This window comes from Budorcas taxicolor, chromosome 1, assembly GCF_023091745.1.
Source record: "Budorcas taxicolor isolate Tak-1 chromosome 1, Takin1.1, whole genome shotgun sequence".
In the NCBI taxonomy this organism is placed as follows: domain Eukaryota; kingdom Metazoa; phylum Chordata; class Mammalia; order Artiodactyla; family Bovidae; genus Budorcas; species Budorcas taxicolor.
In genome coordinates, this window is record NC_068910.1 from 212,456,029 (window position 1) to 212,472,036 (window position 16,008).

The 16,008-nt window shown below is 46.0% G+C and overlaps 1 protein-coding gene across 1 annotated transcript in view; it reads left to right on the forward strand.

Annotated features, from left to right (window-relative positions):
• Positions 1–16,008, forward strand: part of DOP1B (DOP1 leucine zipper like protein B) — a 130,012-nt gene that overhangs the window by 59,677 nt on the left and 54,327 nt on the right. Inside the window, exons 12-15 of the mRNA XM_052636456.1 lie at positions 3,521–3,623; positions 4,813–5,004; positions 7,620–8,277; positions 10,908–11,179. Coding sequence (XP_052492416.1) covers positions 3,521–3,623; positions 4,813–5,004; positions 7,620–8,277; positions 10,908–11,179 — 1,225 coding nt within the window. The remainder of the gene's footprint in view (positions 1–3,520; positions 3,624–4,812; positions 5,005–7,619; positions 8,278–10,907; positions 11,180–16,008) is intronic.

Here is a 16,008-nt window from a genome sequence, read left to right on the forward strand (position 1 = left end):
GCAAGGCCATGCTATACTGAGACCAGAATGTGTTTTGGTCAGCTTAGTTCCATTTCAGAGTTACGAGGAACACTTTCTTTAAAAAAGTGAATTAACTGTGAAACATTTCAGGTGCAGGAAAAGATGGGAAATAATGTGAGACACACGTGAACCCATTGCTAAAATTGTGGACAGTATTTGACCTTCGGTTTTCATATCTTTTTTTCTTTTTTTTAAGGAATAAAACGTTACCACTCAGAGCCAACCCCTTACCTTCCCAGTGGCTTCCCTTCTTTCATCCCAGCTTTAATCACTGTCCTGAAGTTCATGTTTGTCCCAGTGATGTCTGAAATCCCTTGCATTCCTATACACTAATAATGAGGAAATAGAGAAATTAAGGAAACAATTCCATTCACCATTGCAATGAAAAGAATAAAATACCTAGGAATATGTCTACCTAAAGAAACTAAAGACCTATATATAGAAAACTATAAAATACTGGTAAAAGAAATCAGAGAACACTAATAGATGGAGAAATATACCGTGTTCATGGATCGGAAGAATCAATATAGTGAAAATGAGTATACTACCCAAAGCAATCTATAGATTCAATGCAATCCCTATTAAGCTACCAACGGTATTTTTCACAGAGCTAGAACAAATAATTTCACAATTTGTATGGAAATACAAAAAACCTTGAATAGCCAAAGCAATCTTGAGAAAGAAGAATGGAACTGGAGGAATCAACCTGCCTGACTTCAGGCTCTACTACAAAGCCACAGCCATCAAGACAGTATGGTACTGGCACAAAGACAGAAATACAGATCAATGGAACAAAATAGAAAGCCCAGAGATAAATCCACACACCTATGGACGCCCTATCTTTGACAAAGGAGGCAAGAATATACAATGGATTAAAGACAATCTCTTCAACAAGTGGTGCTGGGAAAACTGGTCAACCACTTGTAAAAGAATGAAACTAGAACACTTTCTAACACCATACACAAAAATAAACTCAAAATAGATTAAAGATCTAAACGTAAGACCAGAAACTATATAACTCATAGAGGAGAACATAGGCAAAACACTCTCTGACATAAATCACAGCAGGATCCTCTATGACACACCTCCCAGAATATTGGAAATAAAAGCAAAAATAAACGAATGGGACCTAATTAAAATTAAAAGCTTCTGCACAACAAAGGAAACTATAAGCAAGGTGAAAAGACAGCCTTCAGAATGGAAGAACATAATAGCAAGTGAAGCAACTGACAAAGGATATACAAAATATATCTCAAAAGGATATCTCAAAAATATACAAGCAACTCCTGCAGCTCAATTCCAGAAAAATAAACGACCCAATCAAAAATGGTCCAAAGAACTAAACAGACATTTCTCCAAAGAAGACATACAGATGGCTAATGAACACACGAAAAGATGCTCAACATCACTCATTATCAGAAAAATGCAAATCAAAACCACAATGAGGTACCATTTCATACCAGTCAGAATGGCTGTGATCCAAAAGTCTACAAGCAATAAATGCTGGAGAGGGTGTGGAGAAAAGGGAACCCTCTTACACTGTTGGTGGGAATGTAAACTAGTACAGCCACTATGGAGACCAGTGTGGAGATTCCTTAACAAACTGGAAATAGAACTGCCTTATGACCCAGCAATCCCACTGCTGGGCATACACACCGAGGAAACCAGAATTGAAAGAGACACACGTACCCCAATGTTCATCACAGCACTGTTTATAATAGCCAAGACATGGAAGCAACCTAGATGTCCATCAGCAGATGAATGTTGAAGAAAGCTGTGGTACATATACACAATGGAGTATTACTCAGCCATTAAAAAGAATACATTTGAATCAGTTTTAATGAGGTGGATGAAACTGGAGCTGATTATACAGAGTGAAGTAAGCCAGAAAGAAAAACACCAATACAGTATACTAAGGCATATATATGGAATTTAGAAAGATGGTAACGATAACCCTGTATGCGAGACAGCAGAAGAGACACAGATGTATCAAACAGTCTTTTGGACTCTGTGGGAGAGGGAGAGGGTGGGATGATTTGGGAGAATGGCATTGAAACATGTATAATATCATATATGAAACGAATCGCCGGTCCAGGTTCAATGCATGATACAGGATGCTTGGGGCTGGTGCACTGGGCTGACCCAGAGGGATGGTACGGGGAGAGAGGTGGGAGGGGGGTTCAGGATGGGGAACATGTGTACACCCGTGGCGGATTCATGTTGATGTATGGCAAAACCAATACAATACTGTAAAGTAAAAAAAAAAATAAGTAATGGTACATATTAAAAATTTTTTAAAAGAAGCAGACCTAAAAAAAAAAAACAAGGGATAAAACGTTACCACCCAGACAGAGCTAACCCCTTACCTTCCCAGCGGCTTCCCTTCTTTCATCCCAGCTTTAATCACTGTCCTGAAGTTCATGTTTGTCCCAGTGCTGTCTATGCTTTTATAACAAATATAAAAAGTACCCAGTATAAAAACAGCTATCCAGAAACAATACAGTCTGTTTTGCCTCTTCAAGTTTTACATCAGTGGTATCAAACTGCATATAACTTTTCACCCATGTGTGTTTGGTTGGGAGGTGGGGGTCAAAGCCCTCTGGAGATTTATCTGTATGGTAACATACACACCTAGTCCGTTCACCTTGGGTGCAGTCAACCAGTGTGTGAATAAACCAGTTTCAGTCTTTTCATCGCTGCAGGTGATGAAGAGAGACTGATCCTGTCTCTTTATATGCACACATGGGGGGGTCTCTTTAGGCACCTAGGAGCAGAACCTCCTGGATGTAGTGAATGCAGTTCTTCTATTTCTTACCCAGATGTACACTGAGATACCTGAGCGATCATTTACAGTGAAGAAAGTTAAGTCGAACTGTACTGTGATAGCAGGATCAATCCAAAATTTGTGTTTTAAGAACCAGTATATTGACTTTTTAACGTAGGTATCCAGTTGCCTACTTATTGAAAAGGAAGTGTTGAGTTTGAGAATAAGATAAGCAGCTACCAGTAGAGTTACCCAGTGGAGTAGCAGTTCTCTCTGGGAGCTGAGGGATTCTAAGCTCATGAGGATGATAGACAGGTGGGAGTGGGCGGGGGAGCTATCTCCGGTTGCTCCCACAGCAAGTCGAACAGCTGTCCTGCATTCTGGAGCCAGGCTCCTTCCCTGGGAACATGCCTTTGGTTTGGGGCTGGGGACCTGAAATTGTTGCTGTTGACAGTTTTAGATCAGCCGGGTGTGGAATCCCATGGGTGTATGGACCACCCTCAGGTGCTATGATAAGGTTCAGGTCAGAGTCAACCTGTTTCGGAGATAATTAGATTCAAGACTTACTGACGCTTCTCTGTGTTAGATCGTTTTGGGCATCAAGGCTGAATTATTAGAACTACAGAAGCTGTCTTTCACTGTGGTTGAAATAGAATAAACTACTTTATTGGAAATCATAGGAATTGCTTGACAATATTACAAGAGAGTGATTTTTCTTTCCTGTGGTTCATGCAGACCGGTGAAGCAGAGTCCCTCTGTTGGGAGAATCATCGGCCCTCCCCCGACGGTCTCAGAGCTCTGCACCCTCCTCGTGTTCCTTCTGGACGTGATCCCCCTGGTAGGTTCTTTGCTCTCCAGAGGTGATTCTGTGCTGGCTGTCGTCTGCATTCTTATTAGTGGTGTTGGCCTTTTTCTAAACCTCATCTTACCAACAGGCTTCCCTTGTGTAGCTCAGTCGTTAAAGAATCTACCTGCAATGCAGGAGATCTGGGTTCGATCCCTGGGTCAGAAAGATCCCCTGGAGAAGGGAATGGCAACTTACTCCAGTATTCTTGCCTGGAGAATCCCCATGGACAGAGGAACCTGGTGGGCTACAGTCCCTGGGGTCGCAAAGAGTCACACACGACTTAGTGACTAAACCACCACCCCCGCCACCATCTTACTAAAGAGGTGGTTGTACATAGACACCACTTAATGTTTGTTTCAGCGAGGAGGATGTAGCTGAATGTGATCTCATATCTTTTAGGCCCTTGTGATATCAGGAGTTATAACACTTCAGCCAGTGGTAAGTGGGCTGAGCTGAAGTTATGGAGACCAGATAAGGAGCTGGGTGGCATCCTTGGACAGCAGTTATTCAGGAATGAGTATCGTGATATATAGATAGATAGAATGAAAGTCGCTCAGTCACGTCTGACTCTTTGCAACCCCATGGACTGTAGCCTGCCAGGCTCATGTGTGTGTGGGATTCTCCAGGCAAGAATGAAGGAATGGGTAGCCTTTCCCTTCTCCAGGAGATCTTCCCAACTCAGGGATGGAACCCAGGTCTCCCGCATTGCAGGTGGATTCTTTACCAGCTGAGCCACCAGAGAAGGAATGATATTTCTTTTTTAAAAATTTTTTAAAAGAAAATTTTGGTCCCGCTGCCCTGGCACCTTGATTCTCTGACCAGAGATCAAACCCTCACCCCCTGCATTTGGAAGCATGGAGTTTTAACCACTGGACCCCCAGGGAGGTCCCAGAAAGTAAATGTATTTCCTAAAAGTTATATCCTTGGCTAATTTTCTCCAAGGAAACAAATTCCCTTAATAGAGAAATGAATGTGGCAGTCATTTTCTGCTAGAAAGATGGAAGCCACCTGAAAAGAGAAAAAATGTCCATGGACGTATTAGATCAAGAAGAAACACTATTTTGGTTTCCGACTTGGAAACAAACATGGAACAAACTTAGGCTCAAAAAACACTTGCGTATTCCAAGGCACCGCTTTCTGCTGATTACACACGAGTTAAACCCACATCTGTGTTTCATAGGAACTTTACTCGGAGGTGCAAACCCAGTACCTCCCGCAGGTGCTTGGCTGCCTGCTGCAGCCTCTGGCTGAGGAGATGGAGATGCTGAGCTTATCTGAACTCACGCACGCCCTGAGGACCTGTTTCAAAGTGCTCAGCAAGGTCCAAATGCCGCCTTCCTACCTGGACACGGAGCCCACAAGTGGGAGCTTGGTATGTGCTGGGAGGAGCCGACATGGCTTTTCGGGCTAACAGGCCCTTGGGCCTCCCTGGATAGGAGTAAAGACTGGAAGAAGTATCGGTAATATCCAAAGCAGGCTTCTAAGACCCTCATATGCTTTGTGAAAGCTTGTTGTGTTGAAGTAACCCCGTTTGTTTCACCCTCTGCCCTGCTGTGTTTCTGCTGAAGCCCACCGCTAAGCTAATGGTTACACACAGCTCACCATCTTGGCCTTTCTATGTGTATGTTTGTATATGAGGAATTTTGCCTTTTTTTTTTTTTTTAAGTACAAGTGAGATAGTAGTCCCTGGGGCTACAGTAAAGTGACAGAATAGCAGAAAGTTCCCGTCTCCCAGCTCTGGAAGCCAGATGTCCGAGGCTAAGTTGTTAGCAGAGTGGTTCCTTGTAGGCTGTGAGGGAGTGTCTGTTCCGTGCATTGCCTCTGTCTTCTAGTGTTCCTGGCGTTCTTGACATGTAGACCCGCTGCCCCAATCTCAGCCTCCCCCTTCCCATATCTTCCCCGTGTGCATATCTGTGTGTGTCCAGATTTCACCTTTTTATAAGGACACCCATCACACTGGATTAGGACCCACCCTAATGACCTCATTTCACTTGATCATCTGCAAGGACCCTAATTCCAAATAAGATCACAGTCACAAATACTGGTATTGGCGGGGCTTCAGCATTTTTTTTTTTTTTTTTTAGGGAACATAATTCAACCCATAACAGATATTATTTCTCTGATTTGCTTTGGTTTTCATCCAAACACTACTTGGAGAGCATCTGTATCTGTGTACAGACAGAGGTATCTTGCTGGTTTCTCATTTGTACATGAGAATCTATGGTATGGCTTTACAGTTTCTTCAACTACTCCCCTATTGAGGGTTTGTTTTTTTTTTTCCAGTTATTTCTAGTTTTTAACTGCTACGGTGCCGCTGTCAACATCTTCAAACAACCTGCTCTCAAGGCTGCCAGTGTCTCTGAGGAATCAGTTCCTAGAAATGGGAATCAAGCCCATTTCTTAATGTGAAGAGATGTTGCCAAATTGTCCTCCAAAAAGACTATAACAATACGGTTCCACGAGCAGCTTGAGGCCCATGGTCTTTGAATTATTTTTTAATTTTCTGCTTTGTTTAGGGATTTGAAAGTCCTGCCCTTGAGATCCATTCGGTGCAGTGGCAGACAGGAACAGGCTAAAAATGGGAACCCTTCCTGAAAGAAGGGTGGCTTCCTTGGTGGCTCAGAGGGTAAAGCATCTGCCTGCAATGCTGGAGACCCAGGTTTGATCCCTGGGTTGGGAAGATCCCCTGGAGAAGGAAATGGCAACCCACTCCAGTACTCTTGCCTGGAAAATTCCATGGATGGAGGAGCCTGGTAGGCTACAGTCAATGGGGTCGAAAAGAGTTGGACACGACTGAGTGACTTCACCTTATGCCTTTTCCTGAAAGGAGAGCCTTGCATGTTGGTTAGTGCTGGGAGGCAGGTAGGCTGCCCGCGGGGCTTGAAGCTCAGTTTGCAGACTAGTTACCAGTTCTTCCTTCACTCTCAAAGCTAGTTTTTTTTTTCCCCCCTTAGCTGTTAAAACTCTTGGAAAAAATCTTCAAAAGGATGTAAGCTATAAAGTATAAGCATGTGTTGTGTACAAATATAAATAACAATGTTTCCAAATATTTGCATAATACTGTCTCATTCTTCCCCAGAGAGTGGGTCAGGTGCTGAAAAGGTTTCAGTTTAATGTAGTATTCCCTGAGTAACGGTATATAAGAAGTTGATTCATTGAAGTGTCATCCTGAAAAAGCCACAGAATGTACTTACTATACATGTTTGTGTGTATGTGAGTCATGTATGTGGTTAATACTTTGTTCTTGTTGTCTCCTCTTATTTCATTCCTTTATGCCTGTATTTTGTGCTCAACCCAATTCCCTCATTCATATTCTTAAATGTCAGAAACTTTTTTTTTTCATTTCATTTTGCCTTCTTAAAATTTGGCTATTTCACGTTAAAGTATTGTGCTCAGTTGCTCAGTCGTGTCTGACTCTTTGTGACCCCATGGACTGTTGGTGACCCACCAGGCTCCTCTGCCCACGGAATTCTCCAGGCATCGATACTGGAGTGGGGTGCCATTTTCTCCTCCCGGGGATCTTCCCCACCCAAGGATGGAACCCGCGTCTCCTGCACTGGCAGGCAGACTCTTGACTACTAACGCCCCCTGGGAAGCCCATCCTGGAGGAGAGCCGATGAATGATGTTGTGATAGTTTCTGGTGCACAGCAGAGTGACTCAGCTGTGTGTACACGTGCATCCTTTCTCCGCCAGCTCCCCTCCCTCCCCTCCAGGCTGCCACGCAACACTGAGCAGCGTTCCCCATACTATAGAGTAGGTCCCTGCTGGCAGAAACTGTTCTTAAATGACCTTTTTGGATTCCGAAGGGTCTAAATAAATAGTAAGAGGGCTCTCTCATGATACACGTGGAGATCCTCTTGGCGTAGAAAACTGTGGTCTCGAAAAATAGGGAGGATGCATTCATAGCCTGATTCGCTTGATGTTTGAACCCCTCGGTCTTACAAGATCCACGATACAAGCTTCCTTTTTTTTTTTTCTTTTTGCAGAGTCCAGTCAGAGGTGAAAACACTGAAGTGATTTCCGACACAGACGCCATGCCCACTGGTGACGAAGACGCCCCATTTCCCCCGCTGAAATCGGAAGACAGCGGAATCGGGCTGAGCGCCTCGTCGCCGGAGCTCTCAGAGCACTTGCGGGTGCCCCGGGTTTCCCCGGACAAAGACGACGTCTGGAAGAAGGGCGGGAGCATGCAGAGGACGTTCCTTTGCATCCAGGAGCTGATTGCCAACTTCGCCCACAAGAACGTTTTCGGGGAACAGCTGACGGCGTCCGGGGAAGACACCAAGTCGGCGGAGGAGCCCGCGGGTCCGCGGGATGAGGGCGGGAAGGGCTCGTGGGAGGCCCGGCCCCTGGGCGGCGTGCCCCAGTTCAAGCAGATGCTCTCCGACCTCTTCACAGCCCGAGGGTCCCCCTTCAAGGCCAGGAGCGTGGAGCCGCCCTCACCCCGGCCCCGTAGCCCCAGCCGCAAGAAGGACGATGGGTGGGCCGTGCACCAGGTGGTCCTCAACCTCCGGGGCTCCCGGGAGGGCGTCCGGGAGGCCTTCGCCGCCGCCTGCCACCTGCTGCTGGACTGCGCCACCTTCCCCGTGTACCTGTCCGAGGAGGAGATGGAGCAGCTCTGTGAGGTCCTCTTCCAGCCTCCAGGTGAGGGGCTCCCTGGGCGTGTGCCGTGAGGAGGAGCCTTGGGCCCCTGAGGGTTATAGACGAGTTAAGACTCCACAGCGACGGAAAGGGCGCTGTCTGCCCACCCCATTTTCCTTCCTTGTTTCATAGTTGCCGTGTACAGTTTGGGTTTGTCTTCACCAGACGGGAACCTAACCTCCCTTTGTATCTTTACAATTCCCTTTTTTTTTTGGCTGCACCCCCTGGCATGTGGGATCTTCCCTGTATGTAGCTCAGACAGTAAAGAATCTGCCTCCAATGCAGAAAACCCAGGTTTGATCCTTGAGTCGGAACGGTCCTCTGGAGAAGGGAATGGCAATCCACTCCAGTAGTCTTGCCCGGAGAATCCCCACGGACAGAGGAGCCTGGTGGTCACAGTGGATGGGGTCGCAAAGAGTTGGACACATCTGAGCGACTAACTTCACTACACGGCATGAGATCTTAGTTCCCCGACCAAGTATTGAACCCACACCCCCTGCAATGGAAGCACAAAGTCTTAACCCCTGGAGTGCCAAGGAAACCCCTGGGTCTATATTTTTTAACCTCTGGTGCCCAGCACAGCCTGTTAAAAAGGCTGAGACATAAAAGGGGCCTCATCCTAGTCAGTACATAGACTGTTTCGTGAGACCTGTTACTGAAACTTTATGTGTTAGTGTGCCAGGGCTCCCATAACAAAGTACTACCCACTGAGTGGCTTAAACCACAGAAATGTGTTGTCGCACGGTCTGGAGGCCAGAAGTCTGAGGTCAGCGTGTTGGCAGGGCTGTGCTCCCTCTGAAGGTGCTTCAGAAGGGTGTGTTCCGGCCTCTCCTCCAGCCTCTGGTGGTTCCCAGGCTTGTGGGAGCCTAGCCCTCATCTTTCCATGGCATTCTTCCCGTGTACGAGTCTGTGTTCAAATTTCCCTTCGGTAAGGTACCCACTGGGCTTCCCAGGTGGCACTAGTGGTAAAGAACCTGCCTGCCAATACAGGAGACAGTAAGAAACACAGGTTCAATCCCTGGGTCAGAAAGATCCCCTGGAGAAGGATATGGCTGGCCACTCCAGTCTTCTTGCCTGGAGAATCCCATTGACAGGAGCCTGGCGGACTGCAGTCCATAGAGTTGCAAAGAGTCGGACACAACTGAAGCGACTGGCACGCACGGACTCAGGGCACCCGTTATATTGGATTAGAGGCCCACCCACTCTTCTCTACCAGGGCCTCATTTTAACTGATTACATCTGCAACCAATTTCCCAAGAGGTTCATTCTGAGGCCCTGCAGGTTTATAAACTTCAACATAAGAATTTCTGTGAGGGCGCAGTTCAGACTGTTACCGGCAGCACGTTAAGCCCGGGCTGCCATAACAAAATACCATAGGCTGGGGGGTGCTTAAACCACAGAAATGTATTTTTTCACAGTTCTGGGTCTAGAAGTTCGAGATCAGGGTGCCAGCATAGTCAGCGTCTGGTGAGAGCTCTTCCCTGCGTTAGACTGCCACCTTCTTACCATGTGTTCACATCCCGGGACGTGTAGGGGGTCTCTCTGGTGTCTTCTAACAAGGGCTCCAATCCCATCATGTCAGCCACCCCTCAGGACCTCATCTAGACCCGGTCACTCCCATAGGCATTCCCCCGCCTCCAAATACTATTACCCTGGAGGGTTGGGGCATTCACATGTGAATTTCAGGCACATGCAGTTGAATCTATTACAGGCAGGGAACACTTTAAAGAAAAAAGCATCAAGGGGAAGGTATAAAAGAAGAGTGATCAAGTTGGTAGGAGCTGAGGGTGAAGATTTCCCCTCTCATCGTCACCTTTGTTAAACGTCCCATGCAATGTGTCTTGACTCCCAAGCTGCAGATGACAGAATCGTTGGAAGAAATGCATTTAGAATTGATATCTTTGGTATATTTTTAGCCTCTTGTAAAGCTAATGCCATGTGCCCTACCACCAAGAGAACTTTGAAAACACATTTTGAGCTCTGCACCAACAAATGTAACTTTTACTATATGTAAATTTTAACAAGTACTTTAATTCAGATTTTACTGTGTTTACTTTTTGTGTGTGTGGGGGGCTGCACTGGGTCTTTGTTGTGCACGGGCCCTTCATTGCTGTGACAGGGCTTTCTCTAGTTGCGGCGAGTAGGGGCTACTCTCTAGTTGTGGCGTGCAGGCTTCTCACTGGGGTGGCGTCTGTTGTTGCAAAGCACAGGCTCCCCGGCGTGAAGGCTTCAGTCATTGTAGGGTACAGGTTTAGTTGCCTCAAGGCATGTGGGGTCTTCCCAGACCAGGGATCTAACCCGTGTCCCCTGCCCTGGCCGGCAGATCCTTAACCACTGGATCACAGGGAAAGTCCCATTTACAAAATTTTTTAAACAAGAGAAACATGTTTTGAATCATCTCAAAGCCCCAAGAGTGACATTTGCAGAACTTGAACCATCTGTTAACACATGACTTTGGTCTCATCAGTTCCCTGGCCCTGAATGGGGACAGTGGAGCGTGTCACCACCGGAAGGTGATCATACTGCTGTGCAGGTGGCCTCCCGGACCTGAAGGTCTTAGAGTCCGCAGGCTGGTGAGCCAGTCTCGAGAGGTTTTTGTGTGTCTCCGTCCTCTCTGGTTGGCTCCCTTTCAGGAGCTGGCGATTCCGGTTTTCCACCTTGGCTGAAGTCCCTGATGACCATCTCCTGCTGTGTGACTGACTGCTACCTCCAGAATGTGGCCATCTCCACCCTCCTCGAAGTGATCAACCACTCCCAGTCCCTCACCCTCGTCATCGAAGACAAGATGAAACGCTATAAAAGCTCCGGACACAACCCATTTTTCGGCAAGCTGCAGATGGTGACAGTTCCTCCCATCGCTCCAGGAATACTGAAAGTCATTGCAGAGAAAACAGACTTCTATCAGGTATTTCCCACTGGGAAGAGGAAAGCTGGGACCCTGAGACCTTCTTCCCAGACTCTTTCTTTGAAGCTGTCCCTGAGGTTTTGGGGTTGGGGTGGGTGGATGTGTGTGTGTATGTGCGTATTTGGTCAGTTGCTCAGCCATGTCCAACTCTTTGCCAGCCCCATGGTCTGTAACCCACCCAGGCTCCTCTGTCCATGGAATTCTCCAGGCAAGAATACTGGAGGGGGTTGCCATTTCCTTCTCTAGGGGATCTTCTGAACCCAGCGATCGAAACCTTGTGTCTTGCATCTCCAGCGTTGACAGGCGGATTCTTTACCACTGCGCCACCTGGGAAGGCCTAAGGTTTTGGTGGTGGTGAAAGAATATGGTGCCTTGGGTAGCAGCCAGAGAGGGTGGCTGGAGACCTGGGCCTGCTTTATCTGTCTCTAACCCCAGCTCCTGGCAGTTTATGGCCCCGCAGCAAGTGTTCAGTAATATTTGTGTTCAGTGTTAGGCTGGCTGACTGGACTGCATAAGTAAGAATTGTTAACTTATCTAAATACACAGAAAGAGAAACTTTGTCCCACTTGGTGAGATTTGAGGCTTTGAGGTTATTTAGCCTCAAGGAAAACTTCAGTTTCTCAGTCATGTCTGACTCTGCGACCCCATGGACTGCAGCACGCCAGGCCTCCCTGTCCATCACCAGCTCCCAGACTTTGCTCAGACTGATGTTCATTGAGTCGGTGATGCCATCCCACCATCTCATCCTCTGTTGTCCCCTTCTCCTCTTGCCTTCAGTCTTTCCTAGCATCAGGGTCTTTTCAAATGAATCCGTTCTTCATGTTAGTTGGCCAAGGTATTGGAGTTTCAGCTTCAACATCAGTTCTTCCAATGAACATTCAGGACTGATTTCCTTTAGGATGGACTGGTTGGATCTCCTTGCGGTCCAAGGGACTCTCAAGAGTCTTCTCCAACACCACAGTTCAAAAGCATCAATTCTTCTGTGCTCAGCTTTCTTTATAGTCCAACTCTCACATCCATACATGACCACTGGAAAAACTGTAGCCTTGACTAGACGGACCTTTGTTGGCAAAGTAATGTCTCTGCTAAGAGCTTGCTCTAATTCATGTCCATTGAGTTGGTGAAGCCCTCCAACCATCTCTTCCTCTTAGAAAACTTGTCAAATGTGAGAAAGCTTACTGCTGAAGATGGTGAGCAGGTGTTGTCCATCTTTCTTGGGGACAGAGTAAGAAAATAAGGTATTATAGGGCTCAATCAACTGAAAGAAGCTGAAAGCTATTCCAGCTAGCTCATGGAAAAAAAAAAACAACTGAGGTTTATTATAAAGATGGAGCCTGTGGAGGGCAGGGTTGGGAGTGGAATGCCACTGGCTCTCACAGGTCTCACCTGGGGAGCTGTCAGAGCCCAAGGCTGCCTCCTCTCCATGTCTCCCTGCCAGCCAGGACCTAACCTGCTTGTCACTCGACCTTGAGTCAGCCTCAGGACCCTCAAGCTTGGTTGTCAGAGCTAATGACACTGGCATCTCTGTTTCACAGTTCTGAGCTCACCTGTCAAGGCTCTTAAATGGGCAGTCAGCAGGGCACACCTGGGTCAGGAGGCTTCTGCTGTCCAGTCGACCACAACAGTGACCCAGGCCAGGGTGGAGTGGTTGTGCGTTGTAGACAAGGACAGGACCACTCACCAGGGCCTGTAGGGGGAACCTGTTTCCCCGGAGGGTAGGAGGGGCTCCAGATGCCCCGCGTACCCGGAGACCCTGAGGAAGAGAGATTCTCGATGCTTTATGTGAAGTGCTGGAAGTAAACTCTCCTTTGAGGTCTTGATAGCCCATCCTCTGAACGGCTTTTGAAGTGGGCTGGCTTTTCACCTATTGGGTTGAACCCTCCTCAAGCAAGTCATGTAGCTGAAGCCATCTCCAGCTTGGTTCTGTCCCCCCGCCTTTTTTTTTTTTTTTTGGCTCTGCTGGGTCTTAGTTGCAGCATATAGGATCTACTTCCCTAATCACGGATCAAACCTGGGGTCCCCCTGCGTTGGGAATGTGGAGGCTTAGCCACTGGACCACCAGGGAAGTTCTTTTTTTTTGTTAAGAGCATTATTTAAATATAATTCACCAATTTCAAGTTTGCAATTCAGTGGTTTTTACTATATTCATAGAAATACGCCATTTTCCTTGTTTTCTGTATGTGATTTTTTTTTTCCCACCTGTTTCCTCTTTTTTATTTTCTTTTTCATAAAGTGCTCTTTTCCAGTGTAATGTTTTAATCCCCTTAATGGTTTTTTCAATGTATTTTTGGAGTCGTTTCTTTTTGTCACAAAGAGTCGGACACGACTTAGCGACTGAACTGAACTGAACGCTAAGGTTTACCATATGCATCTTATCAGAATTGACTTCACTTCCATTCTGAATTCCTGTGAGTTGCAGAAACATGCCTGGCAGGCTACAGTCCATGGGGTTGCAAAGAGTCAGACATGACTGGCTGATCCTTTTTCACCTCTTGAATAGCTCTGTTCCTCTTCCCTTTCTTGTGCCGTTACTATGCATAATACATCTAGGTATGTTATAAACTGAACAAGACGTGGTTGTATAATCTTATGATATTTTAAGAACTTGGTAAAAGAAAGAAAAACAAGTATATATTCGTAGAGTTTGGTTGTTCAGTTGCTTAGTTGTGTCCGACTCTGTGATCCCATGGACTGCAGCATGCCAGGCTTCCCTGTCCTTCATAATCTCCTGGAATTTGCTCAAACTTGTGTCCACTGAATTGGTGATGCCATTCAACCATTTCATCCTCTGTCGTCCCCCTCTCCTCCCACCTTCAGTCTTGCCCAGAATCAGGGTCTTTTCCAACGAGTTGGCTCTTCTCATCAGGTGGCCAAAGTAGTGGAGCTTCAGCTTCAGTCCTTCCAATGAATATTTAGGACTGATCTTTAGGATTGACTGGTTGGATCTCCTTGCTGTCCAAGGGACTCCCAAGAGTCTTCTCCAACCTGACAGTTCAAAAGCATCAATTCTTTGGCGCTCAGCCTTCTTCATAGTCCAACTCTCACATCCATACATGACTACTGGAAAAACCATAAATTTGACTAGACGGACCTTTGTTGGCAAACTGACCTTTGTCTCTGCCTTTTAATATGCTGTCTAAGTTGGTCATAGCTTTTCTTCCAAGGAACAAACATCTTTTAATTTCATGGCTGCAGTCATCATTTGCAATGATTTTGAAGCCCAAGAAAATAAAGTCTGTCACTGTTTCCATTGTTTCCCCATCTGTTTGCCGTGAAGTGATAGGACCGGATGCCCTGATCTTCGTTTTCTGAATGTTGAGCTTTAAGCCATCTTTTTCACTCTCTCTCGCCTTCATCAGGAGGCTCTTTAGCTCCTCTTCTCTTTCTGCCATAAGGGTGGTGTCGTCTGCACATCTGAGGGTATGGGCATTCCTCCCGACAGTCTTGATTGCGTCTTCAGGATCATCCAGCCCGCCGTTTTATATGATGTGCTCTGCATACAGGCCTTCTCCGATGGCTCCGGTGGTAAAGAATCTGCCTGAAATGCAGGAAACCCAGGTTCAGTCCCTCGGTTGGGAAGATCCCCTGGAGGAAGGCATGACAACGCACTCCAGTATTGTTGCCTAGAGAATTTCGTGGACAGAGGAGCCTGGCAGGCTGCAGTCTGTGGGGTTGCAGAGTCAGACACAACCTAGCGACTGACGCTTGCACACTCTGCGTGTGAGTTAAATAAGCACAGTGACCGTATACAGCCTCCGACATGCTCCTTTCCAGACTTTGAGCCAGTCTGTTGTTGCATGTCCCCCTTCTGGCTCTCTTCACTGTGGGTGCACGTTTACATCCGGTGCTGTTCCTTTACTCCAGGCCAGCTTTGCTTGCGCTGTTGTGATACACTTTTCCACAAGTGATGGGACCAGCAGTGCGTGTGCCCCTATTGTTGTACGCAACTGGTTTTTAAAATTATTTGTGAGAAGAAAAGAGAAGGAATATGCATTAATGCTCTCTCTTTATAATTACATAATTACTTTTTCTGGTGCTCTTTGCTTTTTGTATGGATTCAGATAATTGTCTGGGGTCAGTTATTTTCACCCTAAAGAACTTCTCCATTAGTCTTGTAAAGGAGAGCTGCTAGCAACAAAATTTGTTAGATTTTCTTTATCTAGAAATGTCTTTATTTTTCTTTCTTTTATGTAAGCTAGATTTATGGGATATAAGATGTTTCTTTTTTTTTCTTTCAACACATTGAATATAAGAATGAGCCCACTTTAATCTTTTCCACATACACTTGATTATAAAATATTTCAAGCAGCACTTGTTTAATAATCCATAACAAATGCTCAGCTAAATGTTTGAACCTGCATTTGAATGAATTGTTTGAATATGTCATTCACCAGTCTTCTGGCTTCCCTTGTTTCTGATGAAAAGTTGGCTGTTACACCTTACTAGGGTTTGTTTGTAAACTATCAGATCAATTTTCTCTTGTTATTTTCAAGATTTTCTCTGTCCTTTTATCATTCTGCTAGGATGTGTCTGGGTGTGGATCTCTCTGTGTTTATCCTTCTTGGGATACATTGAGCTGCTTGGATATGTAGATTGAGGTTTTTCATCAGATTTTGGAAGTTTTCAGCCCTCATTTCCTTAAATATCTTTCCTGCTCGTTTCTTTTTCCTGGCCTGGCACTCTGCTTATGTGCATGCTGGTGCTCTTCCTGGTGCTCTGCACGTTTCTCTGCGACTCAATTCATTTTTCATCATTTTTTTTCCTGTATACTTCGGATTTCATGATTTGTATCACTGTTTTTCACTGACTCTTCTGCTAGTTCAAATAAA